We start from the raw sequence: 23,557 nt of genomic DNA, 5'->3' as shown, positions 1-23,557 counted from the left end.
ACTAGATCCTGCATGCCACAACTAAGACCTGGTGTGGCCAAATAAATACATTTTTTAAAAAACAAAATAGTGCAATCTATGTAATTATTAACTGTCTTTATTATTATTACATGCACAGGAACCAGAATGAGAAAAAAAACTTCTGCACACAGGGAGGGAAAAAACCCTGTGATATCATAACCAAAGCCTCTCCCAAGGCCATGAATCAAACTAGCTCCGTCCTCTGCCTCTCCCCAGCTACTCAGATGGTCTGTGACTTCATGAGGAGGAGTACAGCATGGTATTTAGCTGTGCAGGCTCCTGAGTCGGGCTGCCTTGGGTTAAATCCTGGGCTCACTACTTCCCAGATATGTGTCTTTGAGAAAGCCACTTACCCTCGCTAAGCCTCACTTTCTACACTTGTGAAATGAACATAAAAGCAATTTCAATTCCCATGAAGATTAAATGAGGAAACACAGGTAGAGTTTTTAGCACATCCTCTAGTCATTATCCTCATATGAAGCCACTTTCCAGGTGAGTGGCTTGCCCAGGCCTCAGGAATGTTTGTGGCCCCTTTCCTTAAAGACTCTGTCTTGTTAGATGATGCAGGACTGAGCTCAAAGGGAAAAAAACAGAGACCAACCTGACTCCTCCCAGATCTATGTGCCAGTTCCTAGAACAGTACCTGGTGCAAATTGGTGCTCAAAAAATAGTTGTTAAATGAATGAATGAATCAAGGAATCAATGTGCTTACAGCTCCCATCAAGTGCACTCACAAAATGCCAGCTTTTAAAAAACCCACGCTGGGCTTCCCTGGTGGCGCAGTGGTTGAGCGTCCGCCTGCCGGTGCAGGGGACGCGGGTTCGTGCCCCGGTCCGGGAAGATCCCGCATGCCGCGGAGCGGCTGGGCCCGTGAGCCATGGCCGCTGATCCTGCGCGTCCGGAGCCTGTGCTCCGCAACGGGAGAGGCCACAACAGTGAGAGGCCCGCGTACCGCAAAAAACAAACAAACAAACAAAAAAAACCATGCTCCAGGCTCAGAATTCACTAGTGTTGCCCGTCATACCCACACCAGGATTCACCCAGGCTTCTGCCATTGGCACACACCTGGGAATGCTGAGCCAGATGTGAAATGGGAGATGAGGACGCCAACTCCAGATGGGAACCCTCTAGAGAACCAAGCCTCTAGCCTCGTTTATTAGCGATTCCCAGCTCCGGTTTCTGGCACTTGCCTTGAGGCACAAGAGACTTTTAGGCTCTTAGCTTCTTTCCAAAGGGCTTTAATTAAAACATATTTACATACCACAGAAAGCATGCCAGCCACGGCTGCGGTGCCCCAAGAGGTAGAAAAAATATTCATGGGGTCATTAAGTCCCAGGTAAGGTGAATGACTGACTATGGGTAGTCACAGCGTCCCAGGCCCGTGGTCCCTCGACTCCACAACGGGGACATGTCTTCCACATCCAGATCTCTTTTATTCTCTAACCTGGGTTTAAAGACCCGGACTAGCAGAATCCCAAGGAGAAATGAGGAAAACAAATAATTATGACTGACCTTCTGCTTTTGTGATAATAATAAACACTATGATTTACTATTCCAGGCACTCTGCATTCTAGCCCTCACAAGAATGTCAAAATGACACTTATCATGTTGACAAAATGACACATTGTCACTATGTGTTAGCTGAAGAAAGAGAGGCTCAGAGAGATGAAGGCATTACCCAAGGACACACAGTGAGGGAGTCAGACGGAGGATTCCCCAAGCTCAGGTTCATGCCACTGCTCCCAGGTGCTTCCTCTCTTCACACCCTGGGTCCAGACAAAAGGCCCTCTGACCCTACATGCATTCACATCATCAGAATAAAAAGTGAACCTTCCATTACCTGAAATGGAAAACCACCTACTGTAATAATCACTTTCAGCACAGATTTGTCCAAAACCACCACCGACACTGGAACAACTGTCCATTGTGGAGGATCCTGTGCTAAGACTCTGCAATCGTCCCAGAATTGGCAACTGCCTCTGGAGTGGGCTGAAGGGTAGCCCCCTAAAATATATGTCCATATCCCAATCCTAGAACCTGTGAATATTATTTTATATGACGGAAGATGTGATTAAGTTAAGGACCTAGAGAGAAGCATCTTATCCAGGATCATCCAGGGGCCCCAAACACAATCACACGTATCCTTAGAAGAGAGGGGCAGAGGGACTTTCAGGACAGAGGCAGAGGAGGCAGCGATGTGAAGATGGAAGCAGAGGTCTGAGTGATGTGGCTACAGGACAAGGAACACCCAGGACTGTAGACAGCCACCAGAAGCTGGAAGAGGCTCCAGACATCTGGAGAAAGCACGCACTGGCTCTCGGACTTCTGGCCTCCCGAGCTGTGAGAGCTATTGCTTGAAGCCACCAACTTTATGTTACTCTGTTACAGCAGCCACAGGTAACTAATACACCCTCCTAACATGCAAACTTCCTTGGCCAGGTCCCAACAGAGGTCAGGAATGATATGGCTCAGAGATGAGGTTATGGGCTCCTAGATGTTGTCTTAGGGTCCCTTAGCAACAAAAAATCCACAGATCCTTCTCATGGATGAACTAGAAAATCTGTTCAGTTTGAAAATAAACTTCCCGAGGTAGGAAGAAACCAAACCGATGTCAAGAAGAGAGTTGAGGGACTTCCCTGGTGGCGCAGTGGTTAAGAATCCGCCTGCCGCCCGGAGATGGAAACAACCTAAGTGTCCACCAACAGATGAATGGATAAAGAAGATGTGGCACATATATACAATGGAATACTACTCAGCCATAAAAAGAAACGAAATTGAGTTATTTGTAATGAGGTGGATGGACCTGGAGTCTGTCATACAGAGTGAAGTAAGTCAGAAAGAGAGAGGTACCGTATGCTAATACATATATATGGAATTTAAGAAAAAAAAATGTCATGAAGAACCTAGGGGTAAGACAGGAATAAAGACACTGTCCTACTAGAGAATGGACTTGAGGATATGGGGAGGGGGAAGGGTAAGCTGTGATGAGGCGAGAGAGTGGCATGGACATATATACACTACCAAGCGTAAGATAGATAGCTAGTGGGAGGCAGCCGCATAGCACAGGGAGATCAGCTCGGTGCTTTGTGACTACCTGGAGGGGTGGGATAGGGAGGGTGGGAGGGAGGAGACATGGGAACGTATGTATATGTATAGCTGATTCACTTTGTTATAAAGCAGAAACTAACACACCGTTGTAAAGCAATTATACTCCAATAAAGATGTAAAAAAAAAAAAATCCGCCTGCCAATGCAGGGGACACGGGTTCGAGCCCCGGCCTGGGAAGATCCCACATGCTGTGGAGCAATGAAGCCCGTGTGCCACAACTACTGAGCCCGTGCTCTAGAGCCCAAGAGCCACTACTGAGCCCGCGTGCCACAACTACTGAAGCCCGTGTGCCTAGAGCCCGTGCTCCGCAACGAAGAGTAGCCCCCGCTCGCCACAGCTAGAGAAAGCCCGTGTGCAGCAATGAAGACACAGTGCTGCCAAATATAAATAAATTTATTTTTTAAAAAAGAAGAAGAGTTGAGGCCCAAAGACTCGGCCTGCCGTTTGACTGGAACCCGAGCTGTGCAGAATTAGACAAGCTTGGGGGAAAAGGAAGCTCCATATTAGGGTGGAGAGAAGATCCCCAAAGCATTGCTCAAATGTTCTAGAGCAGTAAGCACATGGCTAGGTGATCCGCATTTTGAATTTTAGGAAGAGATCTGTACTCAGGCTGGCTGATGATGGAGGAACAGCAACCCCTTCCAGCTGGCGTTTTCGGCCTCTGTAACAAGGGCAATGACTTATACTCCAGCATGGCTGAAAGGATTAAGGAAGTAACTTGAGACCTTGGAAGTTCTGAGAACACAAACTCTGGAAGCATTATGGGAAGTTTCTATTCTTCTGCTTCCCGCAACACAGGTGTGGAGTTGGCCAACCTTGTTCATTCCTTCCCCCAATATGTATGGAGCACCCTCAATGTGCCAGGCACTGAAACAGAACCCTAGTATAAAACAGAGATCACCAGAGCCACAATCCTGCTCTCCTGGGCGGTTCCCTAGAGCAATGGGTCTAAACTGGGTGTTATTTTGCCCCCTAGGGGGCATCTGGCAATGTCTGGAGACATTTCTGGTTGTCATGACTGGTGGGAAGGGGGTGCTTCTGGCATCTCGTGGGTAGAGGCCAGGGATGCTAACACCCTACAATGCATAGCACAGTCCCCCACAGCAAAGAATGATCCAGTCCCAAAGGTCCACAGAACCGAGTGGTGTTATTAGTGGCCTAACAAGGCCACCCCCATTGACACGATGGTGGATGAGAATGTTAATGACAGGGAAAGACAGGAAGCTGAAAGATCACAGACACCATCACTATCATCTACGTGGAGACCGGAAGGTTGAGGAATGAGGCTGCAGGAGCAGAGCAGACCTTCCAGGCAGAGGGCAACTGCATCTTTGAAAGCAGAAGGGCAAAAATGCTTTTAGGGGAAAGCGAGTGTGTGCTGCAGAGGGGGTTGGAACAAACAAGGAAGCCATCCAAAGGATCATCCCATCACTCCATGTGGGAGAAGGACCATCTTTACTACGCAAGGAGGCATAACTTGGTATCAAGAGCATGGGTTTGGAGTCAGGGCTGAATTTAAATCCCAGCTCCACCACCCTACAGGCTGTGTGGTTTTGGACAAGACACACACTCCGAGTTCCCAAACCCAGTTTTAGAAAATAAAGCAGAGAGTGGAGGGGGAGGATAACATCTACCTCAGGGGGTAGGCGTTAGGATGAAATGAGAAAATGCCCATCAGTGGCTTAGCACACTGCCACAAAGAACAGATATTGTCATTTGTGTTTTCAAAGGTCACTCTGGTCCCAGCGTGCAAAATAAAATGGGGAAGGACAACCAGAATCACTCCTTCCCGGGAATACAAAGCAAATGAAAACAAAATATCAAGATTTTACAGAACAAAAATCACCTTGAGCAAAGCAGAGCTTCCAAGAAAAGTCCTTAAGGACAACACCGTGTAACCATATGTAACAAGGGCAGTGACACAGACAGCTTCCGTGCCCAATGAAATCACGTCCTTTGCAGGTGAGGCTGTCCAGATATGTGGAACCACGTATGCATCCATCCATCCATCCATCTGTCCGTCCTAGCCAGCGTGAGGAATGAATGCAGTGGAAACCTTAGGAAGATCTTTACTGTGGCCCTGGTTGACGATGGGGATGTGTCCCCGGCCAGGGGAGAGCCCTGAACTTGAGACTCAGGGATGGCAAGAGTCCTCTACGCAAACTTGTAATGGAAGCACCTTGATCCAATTTTCTAAAAACCTTCTTGCTTAACAACTGCTCACCCTGGCATCGCTCCCTGCATGTTAATTCTTAGAAAGAAATAAGGATACTTTCACATCAATGATCCTTGAAATGGCAATGATGTGGTTTCTTAAATCCCCTCCTGGCGAACTAAGTCTCATGAACTGGAATGAAATCATTTCTGCTTGATACTCTGAGAGGGCCGACTGAGATACATCCGAGTGACAGTCTTACAGCCAGAAGAGTGATATTTGCTTTCAGAAATGAACTAACCAGGTACATAAAGTGTGGCAAACGGACATTAAGAATGGGGGGGGGGGGGCAGGTGGAAAGCAACCCCTCATAAGAGTTCAAGGCCCCTTTCTGGTATCCAAGTCACCACCCACCACCCATACCAACCACGGGGTCTCAAGTTCCAGCTTGGAACACGTTTCTCTTGGTTAAGGCGGATCCAGCTCCCCCAGAAATAAAAGCCAAACTACAGAAACAAGTGACCAGCCTTTATCTGCACTAAGTTGCTTTTATTAATCCAGAACGGCATGCTACAGATACTGTACAGCATGAACATTTATTCATTACAAAAATGGCTTCCAAACCATTAAAAATGAAATTGGAATAAGAGCATAAAACGGAACAGTAACATCACAACTGTTAGGAAACATTCAAAGTATTCACAAAAAATGTTATAGTTAGCATTTTAATAAACCAGAGAAAAATCGGAGACAGTTTTACAATCGCTTCATGTCAACTACAATGGCACTGAATGAACAGGTTTCAGCTTTATACAGCATTTTGTAACATCAACATGCCTAGGTTTTTTTTATTTTTAAAGTTTGCTACCTACTTGTATGTCATACGTGTACATAAAAGCGGCAGCTGGTTTTTCCTTTAAGAGTAATCTAATATACAGAATTTTTGGCCCTTAAGGGTTTATACCTCTTCATTTAAAATGCTTTCTGGACAATCTGCTACCAAACACATCTTGTTATAGGTGACATTAAAACTACATACAAATCTACCTATGTAACATCACAGCAAAACATGATGAACAAAAATTACAGCATCAAAAAGAGAGAGAAAGCTAAAGTCACTGAGAATTTTGGCACATAAAGTTTTGCACACGGTCAGTCCATGTCCTCAGGGTGCAGGGCGCTCGCCTGCGAGTTCACAGGGGAAACGGGACAATTTCCACTGTTGCTCGTACAGCGTCGCTAAAATTCCCTCACTAATTTTCAAGTCTTGTTTTACATAATGGCTTTTAAAGCAACTTTTGTTAATGCTACTGATCCTTTAATGCAACTATTAATGTCCATTTGGCGGCATCTGGGTTTCATACGGCAAAAAAAAAAAAAAAAAAATGTCCAAAAGGGAAACAAAAAATATATATATACACATTTTATATATAAACTTAAAAACCTTGTACAAATGAGTTGTTATATATAAGATGCTTATGCTAAGGGGAAAAAAACTTTATACAGTTTCAAGAAAAAGGAAAACATATTTTAAAAGGGACAACGTACAGGTTTGACAAGCAACCTCTAAAGCAATAAATACTACTGGTCCAACAGCGTTGTGATTCCATTAATTGTTGAATAGCATCCCCCTCCCCCCAAAAGAACAACACCATGGAACAAGGTATATTAACACATTTTAACCCTTTGTTTCTGTACATTTAAACAATAACAAGTAACATCACAATAAAAGTTGTTTCACACAGGAAAAAAAAAAAGGTAAATGGCACTGCATTCATTGTGCCCTTATGGTTTAAAAACCAGATGGAAAATGATTGGTTCGCAAGCTCGTATTTAATACAAATAATACAGAACCAACTCCTTTTGGAGGGCTGCTTCAAAATTGCTTCTTTTTTTTCCTTTTTGTTTTTTAATCAGTCTTTTAAAACTAAGCTATCCGAACTACATAACAGTTATGTATATATATATATTTTTTAAACGCTACAAAGACTTTAAACAGCTGTTGATAAAAATTTTGGTAGAATCATGAGGTTCTTCTCTCATCTACATATTTAAAAGGAGAAATTGAAATAAGAATGGGTCAAATATTGACCAATGAACTCGATAAACATTAACTAATGTAGCCACGTGGCACAAACGGAAAAGAGGACAAAACAAAAACCTGGCAGAAGGGGGCGCGGGAAATAAAGAAAAGCAGAACGCAACACTCCACAAAAGAGCAACCGGAGCTGAGGAAGGTAAAGCTATTCTAAAGACTTGGTGACGAGGGAGAGCGGCTGCGGCTGCGTCCCGGCCAGAGAGCCGTGGGAATGTAAGGAAGATGTCGACGGCTGCGCCAGGGATGAGGGAGGGATGGCGGGAGGCAGGTCCAGGGCCCCGTTGGCACAGAGGGCGGGGGCCTTGCCGTGGGCGGCCTCGGCAAGCAGAAGGGCGGGCGGCGGAGGCATCATGGGCAGGTGGGCCAGGGGATCGGGCTTCAGGGACAGCGAGAGAGGCTGGGTCTGCTCAGTCTGTGACTTGGCGTCTTGGGGAGGGGAGCCTAGCAGGTTGGGGGAGGAAGGAGGCGAGTCTAGTAAGCTTCCATCTGAAGAGGGTGGACTGAGGCAGCTGCCTTCACCTTGTATGTAGCGAACGCACTTTTTTTTTCTCCTAGAAACAGGGGAAGAGAGTTATCTGTGAATAAAGGGCAAAGATGCCGCGGGAGAGAGTTCTCTAATGCTCAGAGCCGAGGTGACGTCACCTAGCGGATGCCCTGCGGAGGCAGGCCCAGCGGCCAGGGGACGATTACAGTCACGCTGGGGTGCCGCGCTCACTGAGCTAAGCCTGCTCCAGCAAACCAAGCATGTCAGACCACAGAACTCCCTACCTACCTGCTTCCCCTGCCCCCACTAAATACCCAGCGCCCCACCCGTGCCCAAATATAAGCCAGCAAGCGAAAGGGTACCACCTGTAGGCGGCGGCACAGACTTGCCAGAAGGTGGCTAGGTGCAAACTGAGGTGAACTCAAAAGTTTGTTATTTCTCTTTTGGCTTAGACACGCCCTCACTCCCCATCGTAACCACCCTCCTCCATTTCCACCACTACCATCCCTACCCCGCCAGTGGAGTGTGTGTGAGTGTGAGTGTGTGTGTGTGTGAGAGAAAGAAAAAGACAGAGCTCCCACCCCAGGCGCCTCGTATCAATCTGAAACTCTCAAAACGCTGACTGTTGAGCCCACAGAGCTGAAGGCAGTGCTAGCAAGAGGCTTAAAGGTTTTAACCCGTCACCATCACCACCATCACCACCACCATCACCACCACCACCACCACCACCACCACCACCACCACCACCACCAGAGGCTGCTGGCGCCCAGAGAGTTTTTGGGCTTGTCTGTTAAGAACCACACCAAATCAGGAGAGGTCAGAATCGGGGTGGGGTTGGGGGGGGAGGGGGGGGAACGAAAAGAAAACCAAATAAACTCAAAAAGAAAACAAAAACAAAAAATAAAAAACCAAAACAAAAAAACCACCAAAAAACAGGTAGAAGAGGATAAACAAAGGTGGGGGAGGGGGAAGAATAAGAAAAACAGAAAATGATCCAAAGGAACGAGAATAACTGGTTGTATGGCCTGCAGGTTGTGGATTAAATTATGATTCAAACTTGATTTTTTTTTTTTTTAAGATTTGGGGTCTTCCCCTCCCCCACCCCATAGTGAGAAGGCTAGAAGGAGAGACAGTGAGGATGGGACGGAGGGGCATCCTGCCCTGGTCCACATGCCGGGGCCAGTGAATGGAGGGTACAGCCTGTCACAAGGAAGTGATGACAAAGAAGAAGTACCAGGGAATCACAGCATGGACCTTGTTGAATGGGGGTCGTCAGGATTAGGGTTTAAACCAGAAAGACTAATTTTGCCCTGCACCAAAACGAGAATCTCCCCTCTCCATTTCCTGTTTATGTAAGAAATAGGAATGAGAATTTCAGAGCCTCTCTTGCTTATCATCTAAAGTTGGGGACATCCATTCAAGACATTAAGCGTGTGACCTCAAAGCTTCTCCTATTATTCATCCCAGTCTGATGGGATAATATTTGGTAGGAAGAGTGATCCTGGCGATCAACCCCACACGTGCTATAAAAGTAATGCAGATACAGGGAATGTGCTGATCTAAGGAGAATACAGTCAGAACTACAGCTGATAACGCTCTGTCTGTAAGCGCCGGCTGGCTTCCGGTCATGGGAAAGCAACTAAGATGCTGCCTGGTTGAAGGCAACCACTGTCAGATGTCACTGGCCTTTGAAAGGAAGTGGGTGTAATGAGTTCCTCCTTGGTTCTGTGCCCCAGAGCTGTCTGATGATGCCCCTCGGTGCGTGGGCTGTGGACTCCGCAAGATGGTAGGAGGGGGTGTGTGTGAAAGGGCACATGCTCAGCCCTTCCTGACTCCCAGAGGCCAAGACCCACTGGACTGGTGGCCTCAGGGTCTATCCATCCCTGCTCTGGGTCCAAAGGAACTCTAGGAAAGCAAGGGCAGCGCCCCCCTTCACCTTCAATTTGACAAGGTTCCTTTTTCTCCTCTGGGATAGACTGAAATAGACTGTGGGTTCTGCTCCCGTCCCAGAAACTCAAGACAAATAATTAAGCCTCTCAGAGTTTTAAACCACCTTAGCCTGCAGATCAAAACATGCTCAAAAAACTATGTCCATGCATTTTAAAAACGGGAGAAGAAAGGGGGTGGGGTGGGGGGCATAAGCAAAACTGAGAAAGCAACAGGGACAAATGGGAGAGAGGACAGGGACAAATGAGAGAAAGAGGGGAAAAAAATAACAGGAAACAAGGGAATGACATCCAGCAGCGTTCCATGCTATATTAGGGCAGAGTGAAAAAGATGGGAAAAGCAACTTGGTGGGCTCAAAACAGAATCTTGTTAAAATGTCCTCAAATGTCAAATAAAATTAGAAACCCTGCGCAGGGAGTGAGGAGCCCTGATTGGCTAGGAGCGTTTCTGGTGCGCCCCTCCCCCCTCCTGCCCTCCTCATGATAGGACGTTTCCGTGGTCGTGGGGATGAGTGGGGGCATCTGAACACGGGACACGAAGACTATGTTGACAGGGCGACCGCTCCTTCTAAGAGGTGGCGGAGCAGACGGCAGTGGAACACGTCCATTTCGGACAGGCCAGAAAATGCCTCGTTTTGCAACTTCTTTTTTTTTTAAGCACTTACTGATTTAGCATCAAGCTAGATCCTGGCAAAGTCAAGAAGAAACATTGAGGAAAAAAGGGACAAACCCCATTCTCTTACCCTCCCCCACCTACGCTCCTTCTCCCAGCAAGGGGTGGCCCCTTAAAAATCCATTTTTAGCTTCTTATGGATTCACTCTGAAAGGAAAGTAAGAGCTCTTCCTGACCCTATTTTGGAATTAGGCACTTAAAGGAGCAGAAACGCATGTGCTAAAGCTTTCAGAGTACGAAACGATATCCCCAACAGAGGAAGAAGGGCCACCACGGAAGGTCTAAGGGCGCTGAGGCGGGAAAGAGGAAGATGGCGCTGAGGAGAGAGGAAGGACCTCTGAGCACCTGCGCTGCCACACTGACAGCTGCCCCCCCGCCCCGCCCCCAAGCTGCACTGTAGAGAACCATGTTGATGAAGCAGCTCCGAAGGCTCGGGGTGGTTTGTTTTTGTTCTGTGAAAATGTCATGAAAATTCTCGTTTCTGAGGAAGATTCCACACTCCGCTTTAAGCAAGGTGCAGCTGGGTGTGAGAAAGGACTGTCTGTCTGGTCAATGTTGGTCATGATTAACTTTCATCCCCCAAAGTGCCAAGTCTAACTTGCAGTTACCTGCTTCCAAAGCAGAAAAAGGGACTCGTAAGCCACCACTCGCCTCCCACAGAATAAAATACACAAACCAGGCAACAAAGCACATTGCGAGGGGCGCACGATGGTGTCGGCCATGTGTTTCTACAGAGCGTGAGAAACCCTCCCTTAGGAGTGGGCATTGCAATCAGCTAACCCTTCACCGCGGCAGGCGTCTCAGAGCAGGATTCCGTAGCTAATTAACTTCCCACTCAGCGCAAAGAAAAATCTGACACAAATTCACCGCCTAGATAGGGTCGGCAGAGTTCCCATCTTCCAGGCCAGCCCTAATGAAATGCCTAACACCCTCCACCAACTGCATCGTGAAACTTTTCTGTTGCACAGACAAGACCCCGGGACTGCGTGGCAAGGCCACCTGTCACCTCCGTGGGCACGGTCAACTCATAGAATGGGGGGGGGGGTCCCTCTCCTGCTGGACGTGCACCCAAGGCCCCCCGGTCCTCCATCAATGGGCATGAGGGTCGCCTGTGGAGGGCAGCCTCTGTCAAGACAGACTCTCGGGCCCTCTCTCCCCTCAACGCTTGCTCAACGCGAGGTACTTCGCCCATGTCTCGTCAGGCGTCAGGGGAGGGGAAGAGACACAGGAGACTGGTGGGCATGCACGTAATGGAATGGACATCTGAGCTAACGTCTAAACACGGAACACATGGCAGGGCGTGGAGGAGAGGGACACGTGACAAGGGAGGCACTACAGACAGGGGAGCGTGTTTGGGTGTTGAGATACCTACCATCATAATATTCCAAATTCAAAGACTGCTTGTATCAGAACAAAGAAACAACAAATTTAACCAAAGGTGGTCATTAAAGGAAAGGAAATGAGACAGGAACTAGTTGGTATCCCTCCACCAAGAAGGAAGTACCTACACCTTCACCTTCCCTGAAATTACAGGTTGGATGGAACCTGCAGGTGGAACACAGGCGTTTAATTTGGACTCTCCTGATTCACTTTGGAACCAGTGCTCTCTCTGTCTCTCTAAATACATGTACAGATATATATTTTTCATTCTGCAGGCTACCAGCACTGCAGTACGTGACTGCACGACTCACTGCTTGCAGCCCTGCAGCTGGTGCATGCCGTTCAATGCCACGCTTCTTTTCAGCACTGTAAAACAATGTCAGCTAACCAAGCTCCTCTGTCCAGAGACGTGGTTTTGAAACAGAAAACAAACAAAAAAACAAAACGAAACCAAAAAAAGCCTGCCCCAGAGCCCTTCTCCAAGTGCCTGGACTCCAAGTGCATGGGAATGCTACTGCTGCCAATTTGAGCTCATTGAAACCTCGGGACATGGTGGCGCTCTCTCTGCCCTGCAGACACGCCACGGAAGCACTGACAGGGCCGGGCCAGTTCCAGAATGCTGGCTTTCAAAGCAAAAGGATAAGTGCCCGTCCTGGTCTGTGAGGGCTGTGGTCTAGGTCCTACCACCAGGGATATGTTATTTGTAAGAGCAGGGGAAAGAGAGAAAGAGAAAAGTAGGGAGAGGACACGGCATAAAATTAGCAAGGAAATTTTGAAGAATGAGGATCATTAGTCATTGATACCAGCGGGGAAGTAGATAGGAATGAGGTCAAAATATATTGACACACTAAGGTACCAGAAGGACAGAATGCTTTGATTTTTCCCAAAGGCCTCGCAGTAGGGAATATACCTGCACGGTTTGCACCATAAAGTCTGTCGGTCAAGCCCGAACAGTGCCCGACACTTCTTTGGAGTATTTGCATCTGTTAGCATAAGGTAAACACAAAAAATACAACACAATGGTGGGTCGTGCTCAGTTGGATCTGAAATCTCAGCTACAGCTGACTTGTCTTCGCTATCACCTCGGTTCTATTTGACTGTCTTCCCTCACCAAGGACATGAAAGCAAAGGACTTCTATGCATCAAAAGAAAAAAAACAAAATAAAACGATAAAACACAAAGAAAAAAACAACAACCAGAAACCAAAAAACAACAAGGAAAAAATAAAAACAGAGAGAGAAGAGGAGGGGAAAAGGTGACGTTATTTGCTTCTACCTAGGCCAGGCATACGATGGATGTCACTGAGCCCCCATCCTGGGCTGTCGGGAGGAAGGGGCTGGCAGGCAACATTCCCTGGGAGGGGGCGCGCTGGGGTTTGCTGTCGCTGACCCGAGGAGGCACGAATGATGCTGTTTTACAGTGGCATTTTGGCTAGCAGCAGCGAGGAGGACAAGCACGTCCCTCACAGAGCAGTGTCCCGCGCCCTCCTGTCTCCTAAGATCCACACACAGAGCTACAAAGCAACAGGCCAGAGAAGGGGGGAAAGGACCAAATAGACCAGCTGCAAACCAGCACAGCGAATCTGGGAAATCTATACACACCTGCAAGGGCCGCACCAGTTATTCTGTTGATCAAGGCCAAAGCGCGCTCGGCATTTCTTAGGAGCGCTCAGGTCTGAATGAGTTCAAGAGAGAAGCGAGCGGAAGAGGAGGACGTGGGAGAGAGGGAGAGGGAGAGGGAGAGGGAGAGGAGAGAAGAGGAAGAGAGAGAGAGGGAGAGAGAGGGAGGGAGGGAGGGAGAGAGAGGGAAGGAGAGAGGAGGGGGGAAGAGAAAGATACAAATAAGAAAAAAATAAAAATAAAAAAGGGAATAAATCAATGACCTGGTTACTAATTACATAATATTGACTTTCGTTTTTAACTTTCTTTAATTAAAAAAAAAAGGTAAAAAAATCACATTCTTATTCAACTTGTGAAATTAGCTGTTGCAAATAAAGCTGCAGTATCCCTTCTTTAAGGACTGTCTCTCCGATTTGGTTTGAACTGATAAAGGGAAGTTAGATACTGAAGAACTAAGTTTTAAATGTTTTTCCTCTTTTGGTTCTGCTTTTTGTTTTTTTCTCTCTCTCTCTCTCTCTCAATTTGTTTTTCTTAAAGAAGAAAATAAAGCAAAGGAGGGAATTAAGTTTGTCACATGCTTTTTTCTTCTCAGAGTACAACAGTTTAAAAAAGAAAAAAAAAACTACAAATAAAAACAGAACAAAACGAAACAAAACAGAAAGAAATAAAGAAAGAAAGGGGTTGTGGTACTGGGATATTGCAGCTTTTGGAATGTTCGTATTTTCTTTTTGTAAATCTATTTTCATTAATATTAAGAGAGGAACAGATAAAGGTCAACAGGCTGTGTGAATGAGCTGTTAAGAGTTAGTTGGAAGCTCACAGCAGCATTTAAGCAGGTACAGTCAGTGAAATGCTAGTGGATTTGCAAGTTATGAGCAGAAAAGCAAAAGGAAGGAAAGAAAACTAAAATAAAAAAAAGCAAAGGAAAAAATAATCATACTGCGGATGCATGCTTGCGTGAGAAAACTTAGTGGGAGCGATGAAAAAATGCCATTAGATTAAGGAGGTTTATTACTGAATTCCTTCCATTTTGTTGTTGTTGTTGGTTTCTGTTTTTTTTGTTTTTTTTTTTACCAGTCTCTTTTAAAGAAATACTGCATATTCAATTTGCACAGTTAGTTCAACTCTAAATCACTGTCATCATGGCTTAAACAACTGTTACGGGAAAAATAAATAAACAAAGCAGAAGTTAAATTAAATTCAAAAAAACAACAAAAGCAACTGAAAAAAAAATCTACCGAAACATACGAAACCGTGTAGATGGTCATTTTAAAGAATGTTCAAAGGTCATACGTGTTTCATGTTAATAAAACTATAATGGCAAGAAAAATTAAAAAAACAGTTTATCAACTATTTTAATGACTCAAAATGACATTAGCACCTGTAATCGGAGGAAGTGAAAGGCAAGGATTTAGGAAACATTCGCTGTGTTCTGAAAAAAAAGAACAAATTATACAAAGCCTTCAAAATGTTTTTGTCGTTGTTTGTAAAAGCCTGGCCTTCTCGAAGGGACCTCTGAGATTGCCTATGCAGTATTTCTAATTTCTTCTAGAGAATGACAAACCTCCTTAATTTAAATTGGGTGCAATTGACCACTGTAAAGGCATGCATCAGAACATTCAGGAACGGCCCAGTTAATATCAAACACTCGCACACACCCCTTCTGCTCCCCTAGCCCCCTCCTTCTCCCTACTCAGACACATACAGAATAAGCAGAGTGTATAAATCCCCGCCTAGGCATGCCTACCGCTCTCCACTTACAGGCTCTGCAGTTATTTTAAAACACATTCCACTAGACTTAACAATGTGCTTTTCATGCAACAATGGATGTTACTAGCTTTAAAAGGGCAGTCATGAAGCAATTAATTAAAATGCATAAACAAAAAGGCTGGCTAAGACAGGTCCCCCCCGCCCCCGCAACAATGTCCTGGCCTTGAATTTCTCCTGCCTCCCCCAGATAGAAGCCTGACATAAAAGAGTGGTCCTCAGAGTACCGCTCCCTTTCTCCATCCTGCTTATTCAAACTTACCATTGGTCTCCCCGGGCTGCTTGTCCCTTTTCCTCTTCTTCTTCTTCCCCTAGATGATGAACAGATGAAACACAGGGAATTATTTCAGGAAGCAGATGGGAGGAGGGCGCCTGGGCTCACCTGGAAGGGAGGCAGGAGGAGAGGCACTGGCTGCCACCTCCATCCGCACCGGCTCCTGAGTGTTTTCCCACCCCCCACCCCCCTTTAATCCAAGCGCCCTGCAACTGTGCTCCAGCTGAAGGAACGCACGCCCAGCAGAAGAGAAGGGATCAGCGGGGCAGAGAGGAAAGACCTCTTTCCCGATACGTCTATGTCCATCCTCAGACCTGACCCCGAGTATCCATAAAAGGGGAGAGGAGAACTGGATGGCGAAGATTCGGGGAGGTGTGGAGAAACGGGGCTGGAAGTGGCCCAAGAGCCTGGGGACAAATGAACGACACTGAGATGGCTGTGAGAGCCTCCTTGCCCCACGCAAAGCTCTTCTTAAGGCCAAATGGTCCTCGTTCGGAATCAAAACATAAAAGCCTCAGTACGGGATTTTCTTGGCACTGTAGCGTGGGCCTTGGTTTTAACGACGGAAGGGGAGAAAAGAGGTGAAACAGAGCCAGAAACCATCTGAGCTGCTTTTCAAACTGCCGAGTGGACACCCATAAAGGGGAACATCCAGCACTCGCCATTTTCCACTTACGTAACGACTATAATACTCTTAGTAACAACAGCTCCCATTTACTGATCACATACTATGTGCCAGACATGATTCTAAGTGTGCTATTCCTAGTGACTCATTTATCCTCACACAATCCTATACACCAGGTGTGATCATCATTCCAATTTTACAGATAAGGACACTGGGGCACAGAGGAGTGCATGCACTCTGCTGAGATGACAGAGCTACCGGATGATGGGGCCACGTGATGGGAACCCGGGCGATCTTGGCTCCACAGCCCTTATCCGCCAGGCTACACTGCCTGCCTATTTACTGCCTTGCCCTCCGAGGAAGGCTCTCAATGGATTACGGGTGATACGCTGCATGGAGTGATTCACACTCTCCAATCTGACCCTCCCTGATATCTTGACGGTCTGTTCCCGTCTGTGCATTTGGCATGGGAGTAGGGAAGAACTCTGTAGAGGTAACCGCCCCCTTCCAGATCTGAAACTAGTTCTCCCTCACCCCGTTAGCTCCAGTCCCATCCGTAGGAATCAGCTGCCTGGTATATACGAAGCGTCACAAACAAAAGGAACTGGTGGTCTGACATCTGTTTCAGGATATCTAAATATTAACCTTTGCCTAAAAGTTCTCAGGGTATGTTGACGTCAACTCAAGAAGAGACAAGAACAGCCACTGGTAGAAAACTCGAGAACCCATAAGGCCCTGTAAGGAGAACCCCAAGGCAGAGATGCCACTGAGCTTCAGATCCAGCTGAGGGCTGAGAACCAACGGTTCTAGAGAAAGCCTCTCAGATCTGGGGGCCTGCGCCTCTTGGGAAATCTCTACAGGCCTTCAGTTCAGTGTTTCCATCGGAAACATTTCATGTTCCTTGGCACCCAGTTAAAAAAAAAGAAAAGGAGTTCGTGTGCTTTCTCATGAACCCCAGCGGCCCATCTTCATGTCTGTGTCTCTCCCGTGTCAGGAGCAAAGTACCACCTGGCCATCTTGGAACAGGCAGGAGGGTCTAGTTTCAGTTTATTTAGGAACCTGAAAGAAAATCTCAAGTGGGGCACAGAAACAGTTCAGCTCCAGGTGGTGTCAGCATCCAGGTAGCCAAGGGCTTCCCGGTCATCTGTAATACAGGCCTCACCCATCTTCAATCTCCTGCAATATGTTCTGAAAGGCAGGTGAAAATATCTGCTACCCCTGGGAAGCTGTCTGTTTAGGATACATAACTAAGATGTTCATGGCTGAGGAAATGATCATCTAGACTAAAGGCTTCTAGAGGACAGGGACTGTGTTTTAATCGGAAGAGGACATGAAGAAATAAACACTAAGTACTGAAGGGGGAGATGCATCTCAAGGGAAGCGGCCATCCCATTATCTCGGGGCTCAAGATATGCAAATGGCCTGGGATTTATCTCGTTAACCTAACGGAGAAGAGCTAGAAAGGCAATAACTTCTATTACAAGGCCACGGGTGAGATATCACCATGGGACCAAAATGTTTCTTCTTGTGTTCCAGAATGTACCTAGTCCAACAACCCAAATGTGACTGTTTTATTCAACTCTATTTTGCTAAAATAGTGTATAAAGGCTTCTGTCACCACTGGGCTGGAAAAGCAGGAACGTGAAAGAGGGATAAGGTGATTAGCTGAGAAAAGTTTTTCTACAAGAACCTTGTGAACTTTACAGTACCCAAAGTAATTTATAGAAGCTTCTATTTCAAGTCAGTTTAAAAAGAATACTAACAAGTTCCCACCACAATCAAATCTATAAACAGTTTAACTCTAATTCTTGTTCCGCAGACCATTTCCTGGGGGAGGGGAGGGAGGGAGGGAGGGAAGGAGGGGGAAGAAAGGAAGGGGAGGGAGGGAGGGAGGAAAGGAGCGCTGTGTGTGTTCAAACTCATGTGTAACGAACCACTGATAAAGGAATCTGACAGTACCCCTTACAAGAGGTAAAGCTCCTAGAGCCCCAAATCCAGATCTACCTCTAAGTCTTTTCAGGGGTTCCCCTATCATACCAAACCTTATCCAAATGTAAAACTGAGCTAAAGTCATTTCAAGCGTCTCGTGAATCTTCTGAAACCTAGAAAGCACTTCACAAAAAACCTTGGGCAATACCTTGTCTGACTCCAGGGAAGTCCATGGCAGCATTCTTTCGAAGCTCTCACAAAGTCAGCTTTGTGCCTTTGTGGAGGTTTCACCCAGCACAACTCCAGGGGGCACCACACACATGGACTGCAGTGTAAATGGCACACTCTAAAGTTGTGCAGTGCACGCCCTGCACAGCTGTACGTGAAGGCCCTACTATGACCCAAAATGTCTACTGGGGATAGGATACCTATAGTGTAGCTGAATTCCTCTCTGTGGTACCATTCTAGATTACTCAAAGAATTGGGTCTGTAGCAGGGAGAAGCTGGAGATGAACTCTAAGAACTTCTGACCCGAAACCAGGAGAGCAAGCTGTCCTGAAATGAGATGGCTGTGTATGTGGAGGCTGCAGAGCCTGCCTGCTGCGGGCAATCTCCACCTCGAGGTCAGGTGAGGGCGAGCAGCAAGGCTGTGGGAGAGCATTAACTTTCTTATCCTCTTCCTTTCAGCTCCAGAAGAAAGGCTTCCCCACTGCACACATGCTGAGGACAAATGGAAAGGTCCCAAGCAGTTAAGACCCTGTGCCTGACCATCTGTGAGTGACAAGGGCTCTGAGCAGAGCAAACGTGCCACTGAGAGGTACCAGCACTAATTCCTGTTTCAACTCCCGGGAGGAATACAGTCTAGTGCTGCCAGCTAAAGGCATGGGACCTACGGGGATATGGCTGGCAGCAGTGAGGGAGACACGGGCGTCTCGGTCCTCCCCCACCCACGTGGCAAAGAGCAGAGAAGCGACTGTGTGTTTATAGGGATGAGACTATGAAAAGTGATAAAAACTGCTACTCAGAGCAAGCAGAAGACAGCCCTCACTCAGGACCCACATATCCACGCAGGTGTCTGTGACTTCCTGATGGCTGGTAAGTTCTGAGAGAGTTCTGATTTTAACTCTGAATCTCCACACCCTGTGTGCACGGTAAGTTCACAATCAGCGATAAATGAATGGATCTCAAGCCACATACACAGAGAGTTTCCTCACCACGGATGACGGCCAGGGGAGAGCTAGGTCAGGGAGCACTGATGGGCAGAAGAATCACCCACGGCTCTGTGCCACTGACAAGAACGAACTGGGAGGAGGAGGCTGCCACCGGCATTAAGACAGGTTTTGTTTTTCCCCAAAGAGCGGATGGTAAAAATCACTTCATGAAACCAAATGCCATGTAATACAGTATGAGGCAAAATAAGAGACATTTCATCCATTTAGCGAGGAGAGCTGGCCCAGAACTTGAGCTCCTGGGCAAAATACAAAATAAGAAAGAACAGACGAGAGCCAGTTTACGGGAAGAGAAGAACCCTGAGTGTCGCTCTCACTGTGATTAGTAAAGACAACAACCCTACAGTGTTTTCTAAAACTCACGGGAGGAAATTAGGCAAATGCTGCAGCCAACAAAGAGAGCCCAGGAACACACACATCGCACAACACACACACTTTCTCCCTACGCTGTTGGGCTCTGAGTCACTTCATCCATCCCGCCAAAGGATGACTTCTACTGGCTACTTTCAGGGATATTCCCATCATGCCCCTCTCAGGATGAACTAGGCTTCCAACTTCTACTGTACCACAGCCTAAGGCAACTGTTTCATTTTTCCCTCTGAAGGGTGAAGGCCCTGCTAACACAGCTGTGAGGAAGTAAACGCTCTCCCTCGACCCCTACCCCCTGGTCGTCTCTGCAAGGCCACCCTCACTGCTGAGAAGCACACAAGCCTCACTGGGTGTGTACCCGGAGCCACGTCTCTTCAAAGACATGGGCAAGAAGGTGTGAACAGCCCTAAACTGACCCCACGGGCCCCCTGAGCTGGAACATTAGAGCACGAGCCTCATCCCTCTTCCTTGAAGAACTATCCCATGCTGATGCGAGCCCTACAGGAAGCCAGACAAAATCCTCCAATCTGGTGCTCGGGTAAGATGCTAATGGTCCCGGGACTGGGCAGACTGCATGGTAACTGAGGCCTGACTTGTGTTGGCAGGTTGTGTTCCCTTTGTCCAGATGGACAACCAACACATCTCTACAGACTCTAGTCCTGAGAAAAAGCAACCACCTACATAGTTATCCCGTGCGGACCAGCCGGGGTACAGCTGCATGTGAAGCTGTCGCTCCTTCCGGGCCAGCTCGTAGTATTTCGCTTGCTCTTCTCTGGACAGTGCGTGCCACTGGAGGGGACACAGTGGGGGGAGAGAGAGAGATGCAGAATCGTCACAAACCACGCTGTGTCTGGGGCATGGAGAGCGCTTCCAGCGGAAACGCTATCATCTGCAGGTGCCGACAGTCTGCAGGGGCCCGGCACTAACAGGAGGGCTCAGCCGGAACCTGACTTTCTGCCTATGTCGTTCTAGTCTCGATCTCTCTGCAGGTGGGGAAGACCAGGCTGTGGCCGTTCCGAACCTCACTCGGGTGCGGGGCTGCTGGTCCCAGCTCCACGCTGGCCATGGAAGGACTCAGAGTGGCTAAAGGGAAAGGACTCTCCAAAGCAGCGGGGACAGGGACGTGTGCCAGCCCACCCAGCGCGTCCTATTCTGGCCCTGTTCTCCCAGCGGGGGAGCCGCCTACCCTTCGGCCCAGGATCTGGTTGATGGCTGCACTTTCTTTCAACGTGCACTCGGCTACAACCTTCGCTCTCATTTCCTTCATATACAACATGAATGCGTTAAGAGGTTTCTTTATGTGGGGCTTCTTCTTTTCTTCTTCCTTTTTGGAGTCCTGATGCTTTCTGGATGGAGACAAAAGAGACAGACACCACCCAATAAACAATCGCAAGGTTCGGCGTCCTCGGCAGCAGAAAGCCCACCTCCTCGCCGCCTCACCACCCTAGCAGTTTGGAAGGAGAAGCGCACTCCCACTTCGGGTCTTCTCCATCCTGGAAAATGGCACAAAAACAGGTTGGGGAGGGGGGTGGAGGGGTGAGAGATTTTGTTATCACTTCCTCAAGGCTCGCAAATATACAACTGTCCCAAGCTGGAGGGGAAAGCACACTGTGGCCGTTTCCATCTCAGCTGGTGTCTCTCATGCTCGCAGGACACAGAGGGGTCAGGGACGGGGAAGTGGTTGCAAATCCCAGTCCGTCCGAGGACACAAAGAAAGAGTTGTGTTCTCTCCCCCGCATGGTGCATGTCTCCCTCTTTGTAAAGCTGGGTGTTTCCTGGAGTCACACCAGCGCAGCCAACCTTGGACAGAGCGCCACCACCCAGGAGCCACCGGCTAAACACGCGGCAAAAGAGAAACTGATCGGAAGGAGGACACTTACGCGCTGTGGAGTGAGCCGACGTCACTCTGGGAAGATTCCTGTTTGACTGTCGGCGTGACTATGGCCGGGTGGGGAATGCCGGTCGTGTGTAGAGTATGATGTGGTGGGACCATATGGGGAGGGAACCTAGAAGACAGAAAGCTGTGTAAATTGTCAGAATCAAAATGAATGAATGGGGAGGGATGTGTACACACAATTTAAAAAAAAGAAAAAGAAACAGCACGTAACACTCACATAAAAGCAACTCAAGGCATATGAAACCTGTCATCATTAATTAGCAATAAATTAAACATAATGATTCTTATAATGTCATTAAAGCCAATCTCCCCCTTCATTATTGCTACTGACATGAGACATTACGATTTTTAACATCTCTAGCAAAAGACAAGTTCAGCCCATACACTTGGGTGGAAAAGTAGGCTTGGACTACCTGCTGGAGATCACAGGTTTGGGGGGACATTATTAGTGACATCTAAGAAGACTATTTCCTAAGTCCTAATCAGCACTAGAATAAAAGGTGAAATCTTTCGTTGCATATAGACAGCTAAATAAGATATTAATGCGGTTGAAATATACACACATTTTTTGACAATGCTGCATAGGCCTCATTAGGCCTCATTCTGTTGATGGGAGCGCAGTCATATTTTTATTTCTCTTTTGCCGCTGTGCCCCCCATCACTTTGACAGGAATGGGAGAGAGTGAGGCAGAAAGATGGGGGACATCCAAATAGTTCCTATCTGGTTCTCAACATAGGCCACGGACGTTTTAAATAAGTTTGTATCAAAGATGACTCAAAGCAGTATTTTACACACACACCCACAAACAAAGCTTCGAATTCTGATCTGTACATCCTTTCCCACTCGAGAATTCTAGGGTTCCTAAATTACTTTTACTTAAAACACTGCCTGTGCATTGAAACGCCTTATAAATGATGATCAGAATTGTTAACAAAGAAAAGAGAAGTTTGTGTTTTTTCCTCTAATACTGTTTATTCTTAGGAAAGTTTTTTCAGACACAGTTTAGGCCGTGAATTGGCATTTCTCAACCGTGCAAACTAGCCAGGACGTACAGAGCTAATTTTAAAATGCTCCGGGTCCATCTGCAAACTGACAACAGGATCCGACAAACAGCTCTCGCATTTTCTGATACGCTTAGAGTCACCATGATTTGTTCTGGGTTAGAAGAACCATCCTCTTAAAGGAACGAATACTACTGTAGAGAAAAGTGGGGTGAGGGACTACAAGGGGAGATTCCCCCAAAGAAAACAGAACGGAGGCCCCCAGGTTCCGCCCTGGCAAGATCACGCGAGATCACTCAAGTTCAGGTGAAGGGGGGATCCCAGATGAAGCAACTGTTGCTTTCAGAATAAATCCAAACCACAACAACCCCATGTACCCCCCAGGGAATGAGCACCTGTTCTTTAGGAAGCTAATTCTGCTGGGCACTGAGGTGCTAATGAGACTTTGCTGTGACAGTTATTTCACAAGGATCCTGTACTTATCTACAAGGTTCTTTTCATATATGGACTGGAAATGAAAGCAGCTTCCATTTTACCAAAAGAATGCAGCAAATGTTCATTTGAAAAATTATGAAAAATTAAAGTCCTAACTGACTCTGCATCGATCAACAGAGAAAATATCAATGAATCATGCAGATTTTTGAAGGGGGCCCAGAAGCAGACTGGACATTTGACTCAGAATTTCTACCCTGATGTGGCCCCTCTCCCATGGCTGCCTTTCCCAGTTTAAGTCAGTATCAAAGTTTGGTAACAACGGCATGATGTTTTCATAAGAACCATGCGAGTTCTTTTATGGTGTCAAGAAAAAGAAAAGAAAAACCCTGAGAAAGAGCGAGAAAATAAGAGAAAGAAAAAAAAAGAACTTCCAATCCCACGCCCCCAAAAAATGAAAAGTAAAGCCTTGGGAGGCACTTGGGTTCCCAAGTTACACCCTGTTCCTTCCCAGAGCTTGAAGGCCTCTGAGAAAACATAAGTGAAGAA

The 23,557-nt window shown here is 47.0% G+C and overlaps 1 protein-coding gene across 39 annotated transcripts in view; it reads right to left on the bottom strand.

The window, feature by feature from the left end:
* Positions 1 to 5,812: 5,812 nt before the first annotated feature.
* TCF7L2 (transcription factor 7 like 2) overlaps positions 5,813 to 23,557 on the bottom strand; it is a 197,490-nt gene continuing 179,745 nt past the window's right edge. For 6 of the 39 annotated variants that reach the window (XM_027112612.1, XM_027112611.1, XM_027112616.1 and 3 more), the window contains 7 exons: positions 21,558 to 21,683; positions 20,864 to 21,023; positions 20,359 to 20,466; positions 15,514 to 15,562; positions 14,866 to 14,916; positions 13,467 to 13,539; positions 5,813 to 7,933 (listed from right to left, as the gene is read on the bottom strand). In XM_027112612.1, coding sequence (XP_026968413.1) covers positions 7,528 to 7,933; positions 13,467 to 13,539; positions 14,866 to 14,916; positions 15,514 to 15,562; positions 20,359 to 20,466; positions 20,864 to 21,023; positions 21,558 to 21,683 — 973 coding nt within the window. In that variant the 3' untranslated portion in view covers positions 5,813 to 7,527. Of the gene's footprint in view, positions 7,934 to 12,774; positions 12,849 to 13,462; positions 13,540 to 14,865; positions 14,917 to 15,509; positions 15,563 to 20,358; positions 20,467 to 20,863; positions 21,024 to 21,557; positions 21,699 to 23,557 lie in introns of those variants that run through there. The other 33 variants (XM_027112610.1, XM_027112608.1, XM_027112609.1 and 30 more) reach the window with 18 other exon arrangements.

This window comes from Aethalodelphis obliquidens, unplaced genomic scaffold, assembly GCF_003676395.1.
Source record: "Aethalodelphis obliquidens isolate GAN/ISIS:26980383/991018 unplaced genomic scaffold, ASM367639v1 scaffold11, whole genome shotgun sequence".
Lineage (NCBI taxonomy): Eukaryota > Metazoa > Chordata > Mammalia > Artiodactyla > Delphinidae > Aethalodelphis > Aethalodelphis obliquidens.
This window is presented reverse-complemented; position numbering and strand designations above follow the sequence as displayed.